The sequence below is a fragment of the Macrosteles quadrilineatus genome, unplaced genomic scaffold, assembly GCF_028750875.1.
Source record: "Macrosteles quadrilineatus isolate MER2022 unplaced genomic scaffold, UCM_ALF_1.0 Scaffold_2__2_contigs__length_208266976, whole genome shotgun sequence".
NCBI lineage: Eukaryota > Metazoa > Arthropoda > Insecta > Hemiptera > Cicadellidae > Macrosteles > Macrosteles quadrilineatus.
In genome coordinates this window covers 160,354,724-160,378,739 of record NW_026542595.1, presented here as the reverse complement: position 1 = coordinate 160,378,739, position 24,016 = coordinate 160,354,724, and the positions used below count along the sequence as shown (strand labels likewise).

Here is a 24,016-nt window from a genome sequence, read left to right as displayed (position 1 = left end):
TCGCTTAGTCTGCAGGTTTGCTGCGGCGGGGGTATTTTCCAAATGAGTTGTGTAGCGTAATACGAATTTTCCCAAGGTAGCGGCTTTCAACAATTACGTTTTTGGGCTATAAAACCCTGATTAAAAATCCTTCCGCTAGATTTCGGATTTAAATTACAGACTGACAGACAAACATTCATAGCTTGTATTAGAGAATAGGATAAAATAGTAGTCCTCTAGCATCTCAAAATAGTTTTACAAGATTCTGAATTTAAAAACCTAATGTGCTTAGTAAGCACCGGTGACATATTTTAGAACTAATTGTTCATGCTATTACTTCTAAAATACGAACCTCAAATAACCTCTGTAACCTACAATAATTTTACATTTTATATTCCAAACTTAGCTGTTAATATTAGCCAAAACTGTTGTAAAATAGATCGGTTTTGTTAAAAGCTAAAAAGGTAAATTATACCAAACCTGAGTACTCAGCCAATTCCCAAAAGACTTTGACCAAGATAAGATCATAAACAAAAACAGTTTTATCTATAAATGTATTAGTTTTGAATTAATAAAGTCTAACTGTTTCACCTATTATGTTTACAGCAAACAATGGCCATGGTTCATCAACCTCAAGAGGTAAGGACACGTTTTTGAACCACATAACATGAAAATGCAGTATGTAGGCCTACTAAGGATGTTACTTGAATTTTGCATTTGACATTTAAATACAAACTAGCTGTTGGCCCGTCCTACGTACGGGAATAAAGTATTTTGGTATGCCGAAATAGTTCTGACATTATTAAATAAACTGTCCATACCTATCCTTTATATCAATTACACTGCATTAATTGCTAAATATAAGTAATCAAAGAAAAGTAAAACAATAACAAATAGTTTGTTATGAAACAGGTGTTCAGTTAAAAAACATTCATTTAGAAAAAGAACTTGTCACCTGTAGAAGGAATTTAAAACAGTAAACACGCTAGTAAGGCTAGTGACGTAATTTTTCAAGGCTTATTATCCATATAAAATCCATTCTAAACCCGTTCTAAATTTCGTTATCCGTTCTAAAATCCATGATAATTACCCACCCTCATTGAATATATGTACCTACATCTTAATTTCCCATATTCATTTATTCAAAATATAAGATATTTAGTCAAAATAAAAAAGACATTTTCCTACATCAGCGCATCGTAACGTAACCACACATGAACACACGCCAAACAACTTTTTAGATTTTACAAAAGGATTCAATGTCATACATGTTTATATCTGGATAAAACCCATCAAAGGTTGTGGTAATAATTTAAAATCGTGATTCCTGATCATCTTTGATCCCCTTGTTTGATAACATCAACATTTTCAGGCCTAGTTCAAACAAAGTTTAAGCAGTAGAACATTTATTGTAAACAAAAATCTTTCATCAAAAAGTAGAGGAGTAAAAAAAAAATTCATAGTCTTTTCTTTAAAGGCTCTTGAGTAGGGCCTCGATTTGTATACATCAATGGTCTTACTTATCTCTGTGGTCTACTGATCTTACTTATTTTCTATAACCAATGGCAAAATCATAGACTAAATAAAATAACCTCATAGTCCTATAGAATATTTTTATATCCATCCAGCTGTTAGTTCATACAAATTATATTGCACTAAAACAAACCTAAGATTTTAGACTGCCATAAAACATAAATTAGAACATCTAGTATTATTATATACTAGGTGAAACCCGTCGAAATCGACGGTTACTGTCAAGGCTTATGCTAATTCATCTACGGAAAGTTAGGTGTAGTGGAATATACTTGAAGTGAAGTTGGCTTTTATTCTTGTACTGTTAGGGACCTCCTCGTTTATATGGTTGTGCGCGTTCATTGGCAACAAATAATGCAAATGACATAGCAATGTGGCATTTCCAAAAAGCATAAAATACTTTAAATTGGCTGTTACGTAAATATTGGCGTTTACATACATTGTTAAACAACGTATCTTATAAAGGATGATGTAATCTAGTTTTAAAGGAATATGACCTTTCTGTCATGACAAAATAGTGTTTACTCTTTGTGCCTTTTTACAGACAAAATGTCGTGCTATTTTCAATTTTCAATCATGTTAACAACCCAGTGGGCCACGGTCCATAATATAGGCAACTACAAATAATTTGTCAAGATAGGTACCATTTTATGCAATTTGGTTGTTAGCTATAATGTATAAAATACTTACTAATTTATTATAATTAGAGGTTGAAATGCCTTAAAACGTCAATGTGATCAACGTCACTTATGAGCCGTGACTGGTTTCAACCAAGCAATGGAGTCATCCTCAGGCGAAGAAGGTACATAAAACCACTCCGGCGAGATCGTCAGACAGTCTGGACTTGTGTTGTCGCAGATTGTCAGGGCGAGCGGCCGTGCTAGGGGGGGGGGTGTTTGTTGCTCATTTCCAAAAACATTTGGCCCACTCGGCTCTGGCTCTGGGGTTGTTCAGCTGTCTTCATGAGGCGTGTTGGAGGGGGTGGGCGAAATGTACACAGTACGGCTAGTAGAGAGGGCACCGATCACCGCACAGTCGATTTGTGACCCCAAGTGTTTTTGTAAAAATGTGATTTAGTGTTGTTGTTTTTCGTTACGTATTTTTAGACTTTCTGACGACCACTCCGGAGTGGTTTTAGTTCCTTCTCCGCCTGAGGATGACTCCATTGCTGGATTAAAAACGGTCGCCGCTCATCAGTGACGTTAATCACATTGACGGATTAAGGCATTTCAACCTCTATCTATAATTAAAGTTTTTATCTGGAGGCAAAACAACAAAAATTGAATATTTTTTTTACTTGACGAATGCATTTTCTAAGGAAATTATACTTACTAGTAGAATTGTTACCACCCCGGCGTTTTTGTCAAGATAGGTGCATGATTTGTCAAAACTTTAAAATTTTAAAATATGGTGTTTAAGTTATTTAAAAGAAACTTATAAATGTTTAGCGCAGCTTTCACCTACAAACCATAAGGTTAATGGTTCGGTACTGAGTAAAGTAGTAGGTAACCTAGGGCTTCAAGGTGGATAGTGCAAAACTGAATGCAGCTGGCCTTCATCAAGGGGTTTCTATGCACAATCTTAGCTATAGAACAGCTGATTGAACTGAAAATTCTGCAACAAACTGATAGCTCCACAAACTTAAAAGCATCTGCCCGACAATAAACCTGGAAAGTCACTACTTTTAACAGTTAACGAAAGCCACCAGTCCCATTTTAAGTATGACCTCCCACCTCGTGTCCGTTATTGCGATACTCACTTGATATAGCCTAGTGTTAGTGATAATGATACAACATTTCAATAATGTTACTGTTGTATCTCTATGTTCCAACTGATATGCATTTATCAATTCTAATCATCGGTTTGTTTTAAAATGCGTTTAAATTAATATAGGTAAATCAGTGAAATAATGAAGGCTTATTTTCAACTAACATTTATTCAACTATATTTATCAATATTTATCAATATTTACTTACTTTCCGTGTCCGGAAATCAGACTTCGCTTTTCCAAAAATTAGCTACCGATATGGCTTTGTCATTCGCTTGTAAAAGATCATCTTACGTGCAAGACTGGTCTAGGCGTGGACAGATCAGCAGATAGCCAGGATCCTGAACAGCACCACGCGCACACAAGATATTTTCTTCGTCTGGTAAGAGACCCCATTTCTTCATGTTTGACTTGCATTTTGGTACCTCGACCCTGATTCGATTTAGGGTCTTCCACACCGTGTAATGCAGGCCTCCACCATGTGCTGTTCCATTTATCAAAAAGTCATCATCAGAAGTCTCTACACTGAGAGGACAATATGAGTGTCAACAATATGATGACTTTTTGATAAATGGAACAGCACATGGTGGAGGCCTGCATTACACGGTGTGGAAGACCCTAAATCGAATCAGGGTCGAGGTACCAAAACGCAAGTCAAACATGAAGAAATGAGGTCTCTTACCAGACGAAGAAAATATCTTGTGTGCGCGTGGTGCTGTTCAGGATCCTGGCCATCTGCTGATCTGCCCACGCCTAAACCAGTCTTGCACATTAGATGATCTTTTACATGCGAATGACAAAGCCATATCGGTAGCTAAGTTTTGGAAAAGCGAAGTCTGATTTCCGGACACGGAAAGTAAGTAAGCATAAATATAGGTTAACAATCAGAAAATACATGATAAAAACCAGGAATGTAGGTACATTTCCAGCTAAATGGATAGTATCTATAAATTAAGAGTAATAAAAATATACCTTATCTCTAATCATAGACAAAAAGAATTAAATATATACTGTCAGCCGTGCTGTGGTTACCATGGTTGCCATAGGTTCTCGCGCACACCACTGAGAGCGCCGTGTAGTTACGTAGCGCGTACGCCGTACTACATGACACTCCCATCGGTGTGCACCAGAACCTATTGCAACCGAAGCATGGTTGAAGATCTATATTTAATTCTTTTTGTCTTTGCTCTAAGATAGTAACACTGAATAATATTTTATCTTATACTATACAATTTTAAAATCTAGCTTTTTACTTCATAAATATTTAAGTGGTAAAAACACAACAATTGGTGTAAATTTTTTTTTTAATGTTTCTAGCAAACTGTTAAATTAGCAAACTTATTGACTGTTTCTAATTAACATATGTTCTTCTTCTCACGTTTAATTTATAAAAAACCGCTGGAGTTTTAATATTTGCTTCCCATGTTAATCTTATGGAGGAATACGAAACATTTAAGGGCCCCATTGCCTCACTCTCTAATTATTTCCCTAAAAAGAAAGTTAGTTTCCTACACAACTTCACGTTACGCTCTTTCCAATGACACAAAAAACATGTCATCTGAGAATGACACTTTTTTTAAGAAATATTTTTATACAATAAAACAATATGTGTGTCATTCTCAGTTGCACATTTCATGAAATATCTTCATTGAAGAACTGGATTAGGATCTTACACAAAATGTTAAATTAATACATTGATATTTTACCTGCACATTTCATGAAATATCTTCATTGAAGAACTGGATTAGGATCTTACACAAAATGTTAAATTAATACATTGATATTTTACCATAATTTCCAGTTTTTTACAATTGTTAACAACCATTTGTTTGTTTAAAGGCTTTGGCTCCACGGCAAACTAAGTGGTCTAGATATCAAGTAAGTATCAAGTCAAATGTCTCTTGTAAGTTTAAAGGGGAAATAAAAAAGTCTACGTAACTAACAGATTTTAAGAATACATTATCCTTAACACAACTTTTTTCTATACTATTCTCACAAATATTTTTACAACTAAGTTACCATATTTAGTACCTTTTTCTCTTTAAATCATTCACTTGACAGTTTTGGTGGCTAAATTTCAAAACAAAAAGCAGTAAAACAGTATCCCTTGTTTAGTTTGTAGTATATTTATTGTAATAATTGACTCTCAAGCTTAAAAATCGTACATTTAAAGGTATTTTGGAATGCCATTTCACTGCATTCTGTTTCAAGTAAAACTCTGCTGATTTATAGAATATACAGGGTGTCCATAAAAAACGTTTCAGGACTTTGGGAAATGAATCCTCATACTAAAAGGAAGAAAAAAGTTTATGGGAAGGTATGTCCGAAAATCCATATTTACCCAGATATCCGCCATTTTGTTTTTTATACAAAAATATTTTTATCTGTGAAGTTTTTTATCCGATGATTATGAAACTTCGTAAACATGTTACCATACACAAGACCTATAATAGAAAAAATAATAAAGTTGTTCCGATTGTAAATTTCAAAATGGCGGCCGTTTGAATTTTTCTAACTTAAATAACTCGAAAACGGCTAATTCTATGAAAAAATGTCAAGAATACTTTTTTTTAGCATTTTTAATCTCCTATCAAACGATACCAAGATCAAAAAAATCGGACAAAAGATAACTGAAATATACCGATTTTTGTGTAAAAATAAGGCAAATTAGTCGGGGAACCCTTAATTTTTGCCTTATTCTTACACAAAAACCGGTATATTTCAGTTATCTTTTGTCCGATCTTTTTGATCTTGGTACCGTTTTATAGGAGATTAAAAATGCTAAAAAAAAGTATTATTAACATTTTCTCATAGAATTAGCCGTTTTCGAGTTATTTAAGTTAGAAAAATTCAAACGGCCGCCATTTTGAAATTTACAATCGGAACAACTTTATTATTTTTTCTATTATAGGTCTTGTGTATGGTAACATGTTTACCATGTTTCATAATCATCGAATAAAAAACTTCACAGATAAAAATATTTTTGTATAAAAAACAAAATGGCGGATATCTGGGTAAATATGGATTTTCGGACATACCTTCCCATAAAATTTTTTCTTCCTTTTAGTATGGGGATTCATTTCCCAAAGTCCTGAAACGTTTTTTATGGACACCCTGTATATATCCAATAATTCCAAATAAATGTTAGTATTAAAAGCGATGAACGTACTATGAAAAGAATGTGGGATGTAATATGAAGGTTGTACAAAATGAAGAAAAAAGTTCAACAAAGTTGAATTTGATGTTAACTTTTGTTAGTATTAGTTAAAACTTTCTATACAAATTTCTAGCTTTTGTTTGCTCTAAGGTTATTAATTATTGTTATAAAAAACCCAAACTTGTTCTAACAAAAGATAGAACTGTGACTAAATAATTATGTTAGAACTAAGTTCAACAAAACGTTTGTTTATCTTTTTTTTGTAATTGTGGACAACTATATCAGCTAATTTTTGTAGGACAACGCTCTAATGACCAAATACAGAAATTGTGGAAGTCAGATAGGAGACCCTCCCAAATTTAATCTAGTATTGTAAAGGACTGTTCACACCGGCGTAGCCTGACGTATTAATACTTTTTCGAAATACGTAGCTGACGTAGCTCTTAATGTTATTTATAGAGAGTGTTCACACCGGCGTATTAATACGTGAGCTACGGAAGCTACGGCGCTGCCGCTACGCCGGCTAGCTACGCGTAGCTCGCATCGCCGAATACGCGCATGCGCACTAGCACACTTGGCTGTCACCGCTACCCTCCCTCCACCTCATAATTAATTTATAAGCGGGAAATTTTGGACTATAACACAAAAATTCACTATCACTTAAAATATCATTAAATCAAATGAATCTATCACATTCAAATTAGACATAACAACCTTAAGAAAACGTTATATGATCAATAGAATAACACTTCATCATACGAGTAGGCCTACCTAGCGTCCACTAACATTTTGCTTGTAAATTTCCTTATCAAAAAAGTGGTCTCTCTTAATATGGTTTATTATGGATCATATAGTGGGCTTAATACCTCCTTCTTCGTCTTTTACCCACAATGTGGGATTGACAGCGTCACTTTACACGATTACTAATTAAAGAAAAACAATATTTACAACTATTTACATACTTCCGGCAGGCTACAGGTTTCTTAAATCATCTCTAAAATACTCTGAGATGAAATGGTTAACACTGCCTCAAATGGTTAACACTGCCTCAAATGTTCTCCAAGTCCAATAACTGGCTGATATTTATGAAACATTAATGTATTATTTCTAGACATATACCTACGTCTTACTTACACCATAGAATATTTTATTATGTAATCCTTGGATGAGCAAAATTATTGCATGTTTTCAGGTAATATTTTATTTTATATTATGATGTAGCGCGAATCTTATAGTCTACTATATACGACCTAAAATTAGAGTGAAACATTTTTGTCAACATTAACACATTTATCAACATACTTTTAACATGGTACTATAAAAGCTGCAATTGAACCGTGGCAATCTTAACTGATATTCATTAAACGCTAATAAAAGTAAACAATAAAATTAGCAAATATAAAATAATAAAATAAAACAAACAACAGCCGGCTCACCGGCTACGTAGCCGTCAGACGTAGCTGCGGTGTGAACAGTGCACGGGCGACGTATTAATACACCGAATACGTCTGCAGACGTCTGGCTACGCCGGTGTGAAACTGATTTGTTCGAGATCAAATGGAGGGGGCAAATTAGTTTGAAGTTGATACGGTGCTGTGGAGTTCAAAAAGGGAAAGATTTTCCTTCGAACCTTTTGTGAGGCTTTAAGTTACGAGAGATCTTAAGAATGGGTTAGGTACGCATAGTTCGTTCCACAATATGTGAACTAGAGTAGCTAAAAATATTTCAGAGAAGAATAAACAACAGGGAAGAATAGTCATACAGAGGGGCTGGTATGATGTCTCTGTGTGGTTGTGTGCACACAAGTGCTTAAGTCAAAATCCATGGCTAGTTTAATGAAATGTGATACCTTAAGCTCTTTATGCCTTAACTCATTTTACGGATGGTTACGAAAATACCTAAAATCCTATTTAAGACACATAAAGAAGTGGATGTCCTAGAAGCTACTCTGAGAATTTTGTAAGCAATTGTGTTAAAGGTTTTACAAATATAATTTTACAATATTTGATCTATATTTGTATTATGTTTTGGATTGAAATATGTATAAAAACAAATTGTCTACTTTCAGGCTAGGTTAAAAAGCAGGGCTATATTTTTCTATTGTAAAAAAAAAACAATATTAACCTGGTTATTATTTTATGGAATATATTTGAATTTCAGGCAGAAGGAGGTATGTTGGAGCTCGAACCCGACTCCGTCCGAGTCTCCGATAAGGTAATATGCTGATCATCTCCCAGAGTCGTGGAGACAATCATATTCATAATCTTCCACGATCCCTGCTAACCCGTGAATGTCTTCATAAATCACGGAAACCCATTCACTGTCTTCCGCGGTCACAGTAAACTGCTGAATACCGCTCAGTGGAAACGAAAACATCCTCATGATCTCCCGCGATAGCAACCATTTCCTCCTGCGTACGTGAAGACATCATCGTCTCCAGCGTTTATGGAAACGTTATCATCGTCTAAAAAAATCTAAATTTTCCCACAATCATCGTCTTTCGCGTCGTTGCAAAATCATAAATATTTCCCTCGGACATAACTAGGTTTTGTCTCCCTCTGTCACGGCCTAATCCTGAATATACTTGCAATCACTGAAACACCATCGTTGTCTTCCACAATGCGTGCTAAATTCTAAATTTCTCCTGTGGTCATGTAGACATCACTATCGTCACCTGCGGTCAAGTCAAACTTCTGATTATCTCTGACGTAACGGAATAATCATTATCGTCTTCCGTGATCGATACAAAAATATGATTGTTTCCCGCAGTTGTGCAGCCATGGTCTTCGGTTTCTTCAATCGTGGCAACATTTTGATTAGGTCCCCGCGGTAACTAAAACATCATAATTGTCCTCTGTGATCGTGGGAAAACTCTGATTATTTTAAAGCTGTCTTCCGTGATGGAGCAAAATTTCTGACATTCAAACGTGGTCGTGTGTTATATCTTATTGTTTCTGTTAGTATGGACTTATTAATTATTTTTATTTTTATTTTATATATACTAGAGGCCCCATGCTGCTTCGCAGCGTTAAAATAAATCAAATATCCGAGAATTAATCAAATTTATTATTTGTGATTGAGTATCTTGAACTTAACTGATTCAAACGATCAATAGCTCAAATTAAAGCATATAACTTACTGATTACTTTAAGTCTAAAACATTGATAAAAACATGAACAATACTGGAGCTACTGATTTGTAATCATAGAAAACGTTACTAAAATAATTTGTATGTTTGTTGTTCACCTTGTGTTTGCTTGAAACACCTTTATGCTTGTTGTTTGCCGGATTTTTACCCCCCCGAATTCTACCCCCGGAACTTTACCCCCTGGCCGATTTTAGAAATTGAATGATTGATTTTCTTATTTCTGTTTTTAATTAATTTTAAACATTTCATTATTTAGTAGCCTATCTTTATTTATTTATTTTGTAATCACAAATAAGTAAACAGAATTTGTTGTTTTATTTTGATCATGCTAACCAACAGTTGGCTTCAAAGATCGAATCCTGATACTCGAATCACAAAATTAAAATTAAAAAACTGTCCGATTAGTTAATGTTAATAAATTTAGATAGGCTACTTAATAATAAAAAGTTTACTAATAAATTAAAACTGAATGAAGATAATTAATCATTCTCACTAATTTATATATTTGGCCAGGGGGTAAAATTCCGGGGGTAAAAATCCGGGGAAAATCCGGGGGATAAAATTCCGGGGGTAAAGATCCGGGCCGTACATTCTAGGTTTTTATAATTTGATGTGTTCTGATTAAATTCACAACCGTGAAAATATATGTTTAATTCCGCGTTTAATCCATCGAGCCGATGTTGCGAAACTCAAAAGTTCGCGGCCGGAATTTCACCCCCTGGTTTGTGACGTCACGTTTGCCCAGGGGGTAAAATTCCAGGGGGATAAAAGTCCGCTACCCCCTTGAAACTCGTCCGATTTGAATAACTAATAACTTAAATAAACGTCGGTATTTCACTGAAGTTTTGACCAAAATATATAGGACTAGTGGCTTGTAGGGACATAAGTCTCTAAAATGCTCAATAATATAAACAAATTATTCTAATATTCAACAAACTGAGAAATATATTATCTATGTGTCAGAATAGATATCCCTGTACGCCATATCTTAAATTGAAGTAAGAATTAAATAAAGATTCAAATTAGGTTTTTGGTCGGGTAATACAGTAGGTAAATATATGCTGATGCTTTATGTGAAAACGTTGCGTGCATGTCTACAATTAGAGACCTCATCGGTCGGGTATATGAGCCAAACTAATTCGGAAAAGAGAAACCAAATTTAACTCCCTTAACATGGGGGGGGGGCAAATTTCGTTTACGTATAAACCTAGTGAGACTACAGATAATGCCGATGCTTGTTGGCAAATCTATGCATGCATATCTTCAATTTAAAAAAATGCATAGGGAGCAAATTTCGTTTACGTATAAACCGAGTGGGATTAAAGATAGATATAAACTGATGCTTCATGGGAAACCTGTGCGTGCATATCTTCAATTTGAGACTTCAACCATGAAATCGTTCGGGTAGAAGAGCTAAATGAACTCGTAAAAGAGAAACCAAATTTAACTCCCATCAGAAATAAACGGGGAGGAAATTTTGTTTACGTATAAGCCAAGTCGGATTGTAGATAAATATTTGCCGATGCTTGATGGCAAATCTGTAAGTGCATACATTCAATTTGATACCTCAATCGTGAAAATCGGTCCGGCAGAAGAGCCAAACAAACTCGGAAAAGAGTAACAAAAATTAAATCCCATAAGAAATACATGTGGAGCAAATTTTGTTTACGTATAGGGTGATTACCGAGAAACGCATGTTTTTCAAATAACGAGTATTCAGGCAATTCAGATAAAAAGTTGTATTTACGAGTGGAAAAACACTGTACACAATATGCAATTTTAGAATAAAATTGCTTACAATTTAGTGTTTAAAAATTACATCTCTAAAATGGTCGCCTTCTGCTTGGAATGGAATTCCTTCTTCGAACATCCCCTACAAGAGTTATCCCATGTTTTGGTGATGCCACTTGGCCTCCTCGCTCACCGGATCTTGCAGTTCCCGATTTCTTTCAATGGGTTTTTTTAATCTAGAATTTACATAAACAAACCACAAACAATACAGAAACTTAAAGAAGCTATTCGCCAGGAAATCAACGCCATTCCTAGAGATATGTTAGCAAAATCCGTAATTAAGGAACACCTTCAACACTGTATCAAAGCAGAAGGCGACAACCTTTAGATATGTAATTTTTAAACACTAAATTGTAAGTAATTTTATTCTGAAATTGCATATTGTGTACACTGTTTTTCCACTCATAAATATATATTTTGCTTTGAATTGCCTGAATACTAGTTATTTGAAAAACATGCGTTTCTCGGTAATCACCCTATATAAGCCGGGTGGGATTGTAGATAAATAGATGCCGATGCTTGATGGCAAATCTGTGCGTGCATACCTTCAATTTTATACATAAATCTTGATAATCGGTTGGGTAGAAGAGCCAAACGAACTCTGAAAAGAAAAAAAAAATTTAACTCCCTTGAGAAATACACGGGGGGCAAATTTCGTTTACGTATAAACCTAGTGAGACTACAGATAATGCCGATGCTTGTTGGCAAATCTATGCATGCATATCTTCAATTTGAGACCTCAATCATGAAAATCGGTCAGGTGGAAGAGCCAAACGAACTCCGAAAAAATCAAATTCTTTTAATATATCAGATTACAGCTGATGTAATGTTTACAACTAGTGTACCTGTTGCTCTAATTCGAGCATTTGCTAAGTATTACAGGAGTTTTTATTTTTTTTTTTACGAATAACAGTTATAATTTCTGATGATTTAAAAAGATTCGACTCAAAGATTATGAAAACTAGCTGTTACCCACGGGCTTCTCCCCGTTTGACTTCATAAGTATTAACACGTCAGCTGTGCTGCGGTTACCATAGCTTCTGGCGCACACCGCTTGGAGCGCCATGTAGTTTACGGCGTACGCGCTACGTAAACTACAGACAGCGGTGTGCGCCGGAACCTATGGTAACCATGGTAACTGGAGCACGGCTGACGGTCTATATTTAATTCTTTTTGTCTATATTAATAAAACTAGCTGTGTGCCCGTTCTACGCACGGGGATCTTATCATAGTCAGTTAAAACCTTCTTATATAAAGCACAGCAGTTGGTTTGCATACTTTCAGATATGCTGACAAAACTATTCCTTCGCAAATACAGTATCTGACAGTTTCAGGCCAAAACTAATGCTTCGCAATTAAATGTCACCCGGATCTTGTTGGTCCATATGTTATATCCAATGATTAAACTAAATAAATAATCATAGGCTACCAAAAAATAATCACACCTGATTTTAATAAGGTAATAAATTGAAAGAATACCATACAAATAAGTACAGCTGAGGTATTTTTAACATTAGGTATATGGAAAGTACCCTTTGGAAAGCAATTACGACATTATAGAGCAAGTACCTGGGAACCGAGCCTTGCTCGGGGAAAATCATTAGTTTACTCTGAAAGCAGTTTGGGATTGCAGATAGATTAATCCATTCCCAAACTCCACACTGCTCACCTTTACTACTTCCTTCACCATTTCCTACGTCAAGGACCTGTTTCCTTCCCTTCTAATAGCATTTTAGGATGTAAGATACATTTATCTAACTGCCAGACACGGTTCCCACACTCGGCGATGCTAAACTTTACTACTTCCTACGTTGTGGACCTGTTTTCATCTCTTTCCATACCATTTTAGTATTATAGATAAATTAATATAATTGCCAGAAACGCTGCTAGCCTTTACTACTTCTTTCACCATTTCCTATGCCGTGGACACGTTTCCTTCCCTTCTCATAGCATTTCAGTATTGCAGATGCATTAATATAACTGCTACAAACGGTTTCCAGTTCCAACTCTCCCGACTGCTTTCCTTTAATACTTCCTTCACCACTTCATACGCCTCGGACCTGTTTTCCTCCCTTCCCATAGCATTTTAGGATTGCAGATACCTTAATCAAACGTCAAAAACAGTTCCCACACTCCAGACTGCTTACCTTTACTACTTCCTTCGCCACTTCCTACGTCTCAGACCTGTTTCCCTCCCTTCCCATAGCATTTTAGGATTGCAGAGATCTTTAATCTAATCGTCATAAACAGTTCCCACACTCCGGACAGCTCGCCTTGACTACTTCCTTCACCACTTCCTATGTCGCGGACCTTTTTTCCTCCCTTCCTATAGCATTTTAGGATTGCAGATACCTTAATCTAAACATCATAAACAGTTCTCACACTCCGGACTGCTCGCATTTATTACTTCCTTCATCACATCCTACGTCGCGGACCGGTTTCCCTCCCTTCCCATAGCATTTTAGGATTGTAGATACCTTAATCTAATCGTAATAAACAGTTCCCACACTCCAGACGCTTCACCTTTACTACTTCCTTCACCACTTCCTACGTCATGGACCTGTTTCCCTCCCTTCCCCTTAGCATTTTTGGATTGCAGATACCTTAATCTAATCGTCATAAACCGTTACTACACTCCAGACTGCTCGCCTTTACTACTTCCTTCATGACTCCCTACGTCACGGACCTGTTTCCCTCCCTTCCCATAGCATTTTAGGATTGTAGATACCTTAATCTAATCGTCATAAACAGTTCCCACACTCCAGACTACTCGCATTTACTATTTCCTTCACTACTTCTTGCGTCGCGGTCCTGTATCCCTCCCTTCCCATGGCATTTTTTGATTGCAGATATCTTAATCTAATCGTCATAAACAGTTCCTACACTCCAGACTGCTTGCTTTTACTACTTCCTCACTTCCTACATCACAGACCTGTTTACCTCCCTTCCCATAGCATTTTAGGATTGTAGATACCTTCATCTAATCGTCATAAACAGTTCCCACACTCCAGACTGCTCGCCTTTACTACTTCCTTCACCTCTTTCTACGTCACGGACCTGTTTCCCTCCCTTCCCATAGCATTTTAGGATTGCAGATATCTTAATCTAATCGTCATAAACAGTTCCCACACTCCAGACGCTTCACCTTTACTACTTCCTTCATTAATTCCTACGTCATGGACCTGTTTCCCTCCCTTCCTATAGCATTTTTTGATTGCACATATCTTAATCTAATCGTCATAAACAGTTACTACACTCCAGACTGCTCGCCTTTACTACTTCCTTTATGACTTCCTACGTCACGGACCTGTTTCCCTCCCTTCCCATAGCATTTTAGGATTGTAGATACCTTAATCTAATCGTCATAAACAGTTCCCACACTCCAGACTGCTCGCCTTTACTACTTCCTTCATCACTTCCTACGTCACGGACCTGTTTCCCTCCCTTCCCATAGCATTTTAGGATTGCAGATATCTTTAATCTAATCGTCATAAACAGTTCCCACACTCCGGACAGCTCGCCTTGACTACTTCCTTCACCACTTCCTATGTCGCGGACCTTTTTTCCTCCCTTCCTATAGCATTTTAGGATTGCAGATACCTTAATCTAAACATCATAAACAGTTCTCACACTCCGGACTGCTCGCATTTATTACTTCCTTCATCACATCCTACGTCGCGGACCGGTTTCCCTCCCTTCCCATAGCATTTTAGGATTGTAGATACCTTAATCTAATCGTCATAAACAGTTCCCACACTCCAGACGCTTCACCTTTACTACTTCCTTCACCACTTCCTACGTCATGGACCTGTTTCCCTCCCTTCCCCTTAGCATTTTTGGATTGCAGATACCTTAATCTAATCGTCATAAACCGTTACTACACTCCAGACTGCTCGCCTTTACTACTTCCTTCATGACTCCCTACGTCACGGACCTGTTTCCCTCCCTTCCCATAGCATTTTAGGATTGTAGATACCTTAATCTAATCGTCATAAACAGTTCCTACACTCCAGACTACTCGCATTTACTATTTCCTTCACTACTTCTTGCGTCGCGGTCCTGTATCCCTCCCTTCCCATGGCATTTTTTGATTGCAGATATCTTAATCTAATCGTCATAAACAGTTCCTACACTCCAGACTGCTTGCTTTTACTACTTCCTCACTTCCTACATCACAGACCTGTTTACCTCCCTTCCCATAGCATTTTAGGATTGTAGATACCTTAATCTAATCGTCATAAACAGTTCCCACACTCCAGACTGCTCGCCTTTACTACTTCCTTCACCACTTTCTACGTCACGGACCTGTTTCCCTCCCTTCCCATAGCATTTTAGGATTGCAGATATCTTAATCTAATCGTCATAAACAGTTCCCACACTCCAGACGCTTCACCTTTACTACTTCCTTCATTACTTCCTACGTCATGGACCTGTTTCCCTCCCTTCCTATAGCATTTTTTGATTGCACATACCTTAATCTAATCGTCATAAACAGTTACTACACTCCAGACTGCTCGCCTTTACTACTTCCTTTATGACTTCCTACGTCACGGACCTGTTTCCCTCCCTTCCCATAGCATTTTAGGATTGTAGATACCTTAATCTAATCGTCATAAACAGTTCCCACACTCCAGACTGCTCGCCTTTACTACTTCCTTCATCACTTCCTGCGTCACGGACCTGTTTCCTTCCCTTCCCAGAGCATTTAAAAATTGCAGATACCGTAATCTAATCGTCATAAACAGATCCCACTGCTACCCTTGACTACAATGTATCGAGTAATCATCAGTATAATCTTTGCTTAATAGTACCGGTAACAACTGATGTTTCCTTTTGTACTGTATTTTGTTTTGCTAGTATACTGTGGATAGACAACTTACAAGTTTTTTGTTTACTTTTTCCTTGTTATTTAATTCAGCCAACATGGTTACCTAGCAACCCATAAGACTAATGTTAAAAAAAATGTGATTTTCAGTTTCATTTTTCTACGTATTTAGATTTTTGTTGGCAGTTCTAACTGCAGTAAACTCGTTTTTAGGCCAGAAATAAACTATTTACAACATTTGAAGAAAATCGTCGGAGCCATTTTCGAGATCTTGGTGCAAGCATACATACAAGCAAACCTTGCTCGTATTAGAGTATAGGATTTATGATAGTTTTGCGCAAGGTTTCTTGTCATGACGAATATTTAAGTATATGGTTTATGGGGGTGTGACTTGTAGTTTTCTCAAAAGTTCATGGGTACTTTTGGCTTTATATATATATAATCAAAATGTACATAACAGATCGATATAACCAACATTCCTTGTAAATATGGTATCTTATGATTTTTCAAGAGATGATTTTGTTTTTTTAGTGTTTCTACAAATAGCCTTACTCATAGCCACACAAGGTTGTCGTTGTCCATAATAAAGATTATAAATTCTAAAAAAGAAAACATTATTTCTATGTCTTCTCCTTGGTGGTGTTCTATGACTTTCCTGTTTCCATAGTTTACAAATCGGCTCTTTTAATGATTACTAAGAAATTCAGCACAGTGTTATTTCGGTTTTGTTTTTAGTATATCAAATTATCCAGACTCTCTCGCTTGTTCCCATTGAAAGATTTACGAGACACAAATTTAAATAGTAAATATTTCCTTTCAACCAAGTCAGTAAATGTTTCTAGCAAACTGTTAAATTAGCAAACTTATTGACTGTTTCTAATTAACATATGTTCTTCTTCTCACGTTTAACTTATAAAAAACCGCTGGAGTTTTAATATTTGCTTCCCATGTTAATCTTATGGAGGAATACGAAACATTTAAGGGCCCCATTGCCTCACTCTCTAATTATTTCCCTAAAAAGAAAGTTAGTTTCCTACACAACTTCACGTTACGCTCTTTCCAATGACACAAAAAACATGTCAATCGGTTCAGTAGTTTCGGAGGAGTAATTGTCACAACATACCTGCTTGCGTATTAAATAAGTATAGATTCAACATTTAGGAGACGACAGAGTTCTAACCTTTTTCTGCGGTCACGGAATCGTTATCGTCATCACTCCCGATCGCGTAAACAACAATAATTTTAGATCGCGTGATCTTCACAGACGTTTCGGATATCGGTATCAGTATCGGCTTTTGACGATCAATTCACGATAATAACACCAATGTCCAAGTATCCCTTTATTTTCTCTTATCAAACAGAGTAAGTTGCTTAAAGTTTTGTTCAAAAATAGCGTAAAATATTTAATGTAAACGTTTTTTAGTCATTTAGAATTATTCTGGTACTCTCGAGTGAAAAATTTAAATTCAAAACTAAATGGCAATTCATTTTCATTGCAAATGCTTTATCCATGGTGGTAAAAAATTCCAGGACGGTTAAATATTTCAAAAAGTAAAAATGATAGAGCTTTAAACTTTGGCTTTTTTACAGTTTCTGGGCAAAAAAATCATTTTTACACAATATTCAGTGATGCACTACCATCCCAAGGGGACGGCCTGCTAGGAATCAGAAGAAAATCTTAAATGTAAGCAAGGCTGATATGCACATCAAATGATATGCAAATCAAATACTAATCAATGCGCAAGGGAGAATAATGCTGGTGTCACCTCCATACCTGAGACGGAAACAGAGTCCTACCTTAGAGAGAGAGAGAGAGAGTACGGGGGATTTGTGGTTCCAGATTCGGTGTTTTGCACGATTGGACCAAGCTCAGGATCAGAACGCTGGCGCGGAGCGATGTCTCCAAAAGCCAGAGGAAACTCTAAGGCCCCTCGCCCACTATACGATTTCGGTCGTACGACACTGTGTCGGAACGACAACATTTCCACAGTGAACCATTGGATCTTATGAGAGCTCGCCCACTGTACGATAATCTCACGACTACGACAAACTGTCGTGAAGCAGTCGTTCACTGCCACTGTGATACACGACTGTCGTACGACTGTTTTACTCGCAGTGGCGTACACAATCAAATGGGCGCTCGCCCACTATACGATTTTTATCGTATGTCGTGCGTTCTCCCCAGTAGTCTTTATATATACTTTTTGCAATTAACTCATACTTAGCCATTATTATAGTTGTTATATCACTTTGCGTATTTCTTATCGTGAATAAATATTTTTTACTATTCATTCATACTTTTTTATTATAATGTTTGATATATCACTTGGTTTTATTTTTCAACCACTATTTTGCGTAATTTTGATCTTCCTATTTATTTTTTCGAGTTTGACTATTATTTATTATTGTATAATCTTATTTATGAATTATATTGAGTAAAAAAGTTTCACTAAAACCTATAAATATAATTTTTTGTAGATTATATTGATAAAATTAAATCATTAATATTTAAAAACTAATCCAAAAAATTTTAACATACATACTTTTTACCAGACTATCCCATTACCATATGATAGTTATGGTAAATTTAAAAACTTGTAAAATGCATGGACTAATATAATTTGAAAATTTCTTTAAATACATTAACTTAAAAAATAATTTGCACATAAAAATAAATGTTTCTTTAATGCTGTAGGCCTACATTGGCCACTATCGCTTAATCTACGCCACAGAAGCCACATTGCAACAACACGTAACGGAATCATTGTTTTACTATTTGATACAAAAAACCACTGTTTTAAGATATTGCGCAACACACCCACACCTCACTCTTCCAGGGCTACCGAGCAACTGGCCATTTATCCGACAAAGTGTCGTAAAGTGGGCGAGGACCACACATACGATAAGAATATCATACGACACAGTGTCGTACGACCGAAATCGTATAGTGGGCGAGAGGCCTAACAGCACAGCAACCACAGCTGGGGGTTTCTCCAGGAGTTGTAGTATCTTGACACATCCAATACAAGGCATCGATGATGTTCTGCATACCCCGCACATGCTGCACCTTAAGTTATAAGGCAGGAAACTTTGACAACCCAACGCCCTATCTTTCCCATTTGACAAGTGTGTGCCAGCAGCCAAGAAAGAGCCTCGTGGTCAGTCTTAAGCAGAAACTCAGCATGTTCAGAGAAACATGGATACTTGTCAATGCAAAAAACAATCTCTAGAGACTCGAGCTCATAGACGGACGAGGCTTTCCTTTCTGGAGGCATAAGGATGTGCAATGGGAGCTGCACATTTTTTGCGGTGATAACCAGCAGGTCAAGCTCCGCAATAGTGTCAGGCTTGGCACACAATACCAAGTGGGAGCGCTTTTCAGAGGCTATACCATCCAGAATGACCTGGGGTTCAGACGTGACACACGACTGGTGCTGCGAATCTCCGTGCAATAGGCAGCTGGGCTTTCACGAAACCCTTGCGATATATATAAAAGTCTTCATTTTGAGGTGCTCACGCATCCTCCCAGGAACAAAGCACATCCTTTGAAGTGCTTGTCTGAGAAATTCCGCAACATTTCCCTTCTTGGACAGAGCCAAATTCAACAAATCAAAAAGTGGAGAATGTGGCAATATTGGATCAACAAACTGAGAAGCAGTGATTCATCAATAGAATTTCCCTAATTCGAAATAAAACCTGCAAAATAAGTTTGTTGTCTACCAATACATCAACACAAAACAGAACCTGCCTCGGTCAACACGCTCTATTCGTCCGGAGTTGTTGAGTCTTCGAGCAAAAGGCCGCTACAATTACGTCCAGGATACCAGAATTTTGTTTGAGCCAGGCAAGGTCGTTTTCCATGAGTGAGCCTTCGTTTGCCAACAGGTCAGAGGGTCTCCCGAAGTTGTTAATGTTATACTGTTCTCCGTGTAATTTCGTGGTGTATGGAATAGGTCCGTATCCTTCCTGGACTTGTCGTAAGAGGCGACTAAAAGGGTGGACTGACGTTGTCACTGGGAGTCCCTGGAAGTTGATGTGTGCCCTGCACCTCCGATGGGTATTCTCAGGGGGTCGTGAGGAGATAAACACTTCGGTTCATGATCAGGAAGTGTGGCATGGATGCAGAGGGCGGGCTCTGCATTGCAACAGGCGACCCCCGGTATGTAAGGTATCCGGTGCTAGGCAAACGGAGGTAGGGCCCCGGGGAACTAGGGTAGGGGATTGTCCCCGAGAGTATACACGTTTCTGACTGTTTCCGGGCCGTCACTTGCCGCAAGATTTGCTGGTAAACACATATCGTACATGGCTTGTAAAAGCTTAACCCCCCCAAACACATTATTTAGTAGCAGCTCGAATGAGCAAAAAACAAGGTCGGAAAACAGAACGCCCCATTAAGTCATATTCCTGGGTCTAGGTGATATAGTTTTTTTAAGGCTGCATTCGACCTTGAAAATGCTAAATATAGGATGTGAGGATTCTTTAAGGTAATCTTGAGATGTCCAGGATGGCTGACTCCCTTTTAGATTAGCTTGCCTAAGAGATTGGCGTAGACACGCTTCTGATCAGCGAGCAGTACCGTGACAGGGACCCACACTTCTGGTTCCTCGACTCTAGTACCGACGCACCAGTGTAAGATCACGGATGCAGTCCCATTCACACATTCGGGAATTCCGTCTGAAGATTGACCGCTTAGAGGATGGTGAGCGTGGCACCGTTGGACATTTCGTTGTGGCTGGTGATTTTAATGTGAGGGTTTTTAGAGTGGGGAATAGCCACTACAAACATCCGGTGGAAATACATCCTGGACCTTGCCACCAGGGCCAGTTTTGTCGTCTTAAACGAGGGCAACAAGCCTACTTTCCGTGGCCCTGGTATGAGAGATACGATCCCGGATATCTCTTCCTCGTCGGAATCACTACTAGTTCGAATCTCTAACAGGAGAGTCATTAAAGAAATCACGGCAAGTGATCATCAGTACATCGTTTTAAAATACTGAATGAACACCGTAATAAAGTGGTCCAAATCCACCAAATCACGATCTGGACCACACCGATGGAATACGGACAAACTGGACGTTGAGAAGTTCACTGATGTAATCCCACAGGGGGCGTAAGTACATCCTGCTGTACCTGTTGACGCCAAGGTATTGGTAACGTCCATGATGGAACTAACTGTCTCGGCTTGTGACCAGGCCATGCCACTCAAGAAACACCGTCGCGATAAGTAAGCTGTGTACAGGTGGACATAAGATATATTAAACCTTTGAAAAGCCCGTTTGAAAGCCAGACGTGCTGCTATGAGATCCAGAAGATTCGCGGATCGCGAGGCCACGTCCACGGACTATAGGGCTTGTAGGAAAGCTCTCCGTCGGGCCATCAACAAGAGCAAGGTTAGCTGTTGGAGGAAGCTACAGGAATATGTCGACTCTTATTTTCTGAGACTGGTCTACAAGGTTGTAACACAGAAACTCGGCTCCCGATCACCACCTTCCATCATGGAGGGCACCGCCATGGACAGATTCGTCACCACCCTGTTTCCGCCTCATCCGCATCGTCCTTTTTTACTAAGGTGGGGCAGGGTAAATTAAACTCTTTAGAATCGAAGAGTTGGAATCATCTGTTCTCCCCCTGAAAAATCAAAAACAGCTGGTCCTGATGGTATTCCCAGTGAGGCTCTAGAAGGTATTTTCAGTTAACCCCCTCTTACTGCTAAGAATTTACAACACAAGCCTGTACGAAGGGGTTACCCCACCCCTTTTGGAAAAGGATAGGCTTGTTCTAATGAGCAAGGGAATACACCACGGACGGATATATCGTCCGTTTACGTATATTATTGTTTACTTTTATTTTCAAAGAGGTGCGGCAAATGAGCACTGATGCTATTTCTAGCTGTTTGATAGGTGTTTGAAAGACGATGCATATGAGATTAAAAAACATGTCCGTTGGTCGGCCAATAGGTTGTCGCCGATCTTTAAAGAGGTCGTCTAATAAGAAGATTAGTAATTGAGTAAGATTAGCTAATACAAATCTGTAACAGGACGTCGTGAAAGAGAGTGACAAGTTCAGGTACAACCGTAATCTATATAAATAACCAAAAGTACCCATGAACTTTTGAGAAAACTACAAGTCACACCCCCATAAACCATATACTTAAAATGTTCATGCGCAAAACTATCCATTATTTCTTAAATTTTCCTATAAGGTCGTAATTGCTTTTCAAAGGGAACTTTACATATACCTAATGTTAAAAATACCTCAGCTGTATTCATTTGTATGTTATATGTTATTCTTTAAATTTATTACCTTATTAAAATCAGGTGAGATTATTTATTTGTATTACTGTATTCTGTTTTGTTTATTTCAGCTTAACCTAATAGTTTGATTAATACTTATGAAGTCAAACGGGGTGAAACCCGTGGGTAACAACTAGTATATATAATATTCGGCCAAAGTTTCTGTGCGCGCGACCAGATCTGGTCGGGTCCATGCGAGGGGGTTGGCGGGGGTACTTTTGTTAAAACATTTGTGTCTTACTACTCACTCACCCCTAACCCCAGCACTGTCAATAACCGGTACCTGTATGTTTTAATTCGGATAGAAGTTTTGGCCGAACTGTACCCACGTCGGCCACCTCAGGACGTAATGTATGAAGGTCCCACTGCTTTTAACATTCCTTCTGGTGAGAATTTCTTGAACTTTGGCCCTTTAAATGAAATATAAAGTCGATATTAATTAAATTAATTTAATCAAAAAAAGGTTATGGTACCTGCAGACTGCCTTATGGGTTTTGTTAATCCAGTAGGATTACGCGCGTTTCGGCAAATATATTGCCACCATCAGATCCAGAACATGAAACTTAAAATCTTAAATTCTTTGACACACGTGGCTTCCGAATTGTACACCCGTGAATTCACTCTTGTAAGTAAATGAAATATTTACACCGTTTGTAGAATATCGTAGAAGCCGTGTTCGAGGTCTTAGTGCAAGCAAGCAAGCATACAAGCAAACATTGCTCATATAAGAGTATATGATAAATTAACAAAGTAATTGTTTTTAGTGGGTAGAAGTGAAATACATGCTGACGTCTGAACTTCGTGCCCAGTCTTCTATTATAGTTGAAGGGGTGGTCATTGATGACCCTAAATGGTAAGATACATTTTTTTTAAGCAGTATATTTATACATAAGTTCTATTTTCTAATTATAAGTGTACTAATATAAAAAGAATGATTAAAACGTTAGTCAAAAGAGAGAACAAGACTCAACCTTTTTATTATAAACTCTGAATCATGTCAAACAATAACAAAACAACATATGAATGGCTCCCTGGAAAAACGTTCCATACGCCGTTTTGTAAACTTTACAGAAACTAAAAAAAAACGTTAAGAGAGTAATTTTTTAAAGATTATTTTTGGATTTTTTTAGATTCTACTTGATAGGTCTAGTTAAAACAATGTTATAAGGATTTTTTTCAAGTAAAAAACCAAATGATTAAGCTTTTGACATTTTAAGTGTAAATGTAGTGGAAAAACGTTGCTTGGGCATAGTTGATATGCACAAGCAACGTTTTTCTACTGAAAAATAGCACTCTACAATACTGGCGTTTGGAACGTTTTGTAAAGAATAAAGTTTTAATAGCTGCAATAATTAATTATTTTTATTGCTTAGGTACAGAAATTCTCAAACTGCAAGTGAAAGATTTTTTTTACAATATTGAATCTCATTTTACTAAAAGGATACACAATATCTTGTTAATGAAACGTACATAACCCCTAGCCTTTGTATTAAGCTGATATTGTTTGTGTGCTTGGGACTTTT

At 37.4% G+C, this 24,016-nt stretch overlaps 1 protein-coding gene across 1 annotated transcript in view; it reads left to right on the top strand.

Annotated features, from left to right (window-relative positions):
- Positions 1 to 24,016, top strand: part of LOC128986419 (galectin-8-like) — a 71,586-nt gene that overhangs the window by 11,810 nt on the left and 35,760 nt on the right. The window contains exons 4-6 of the mRNA XM_054406786.1: positions 5,120 to 5,158; positions 8,598 to 8,651; positions 23,258 to 23,346. Coding sequence (XP_054262761.1) covers positions 5,120 to 5,158; positions 8,598 to 8,651; positions 23,258 to 23,346 — 182 coding nt within the window. The remainder of the gene's footprint in view (positions 1 to 5,119; positions 5,159 to 8,597; positions 8,652 to 23,257; positions 23,347 to 24,016) is intronic.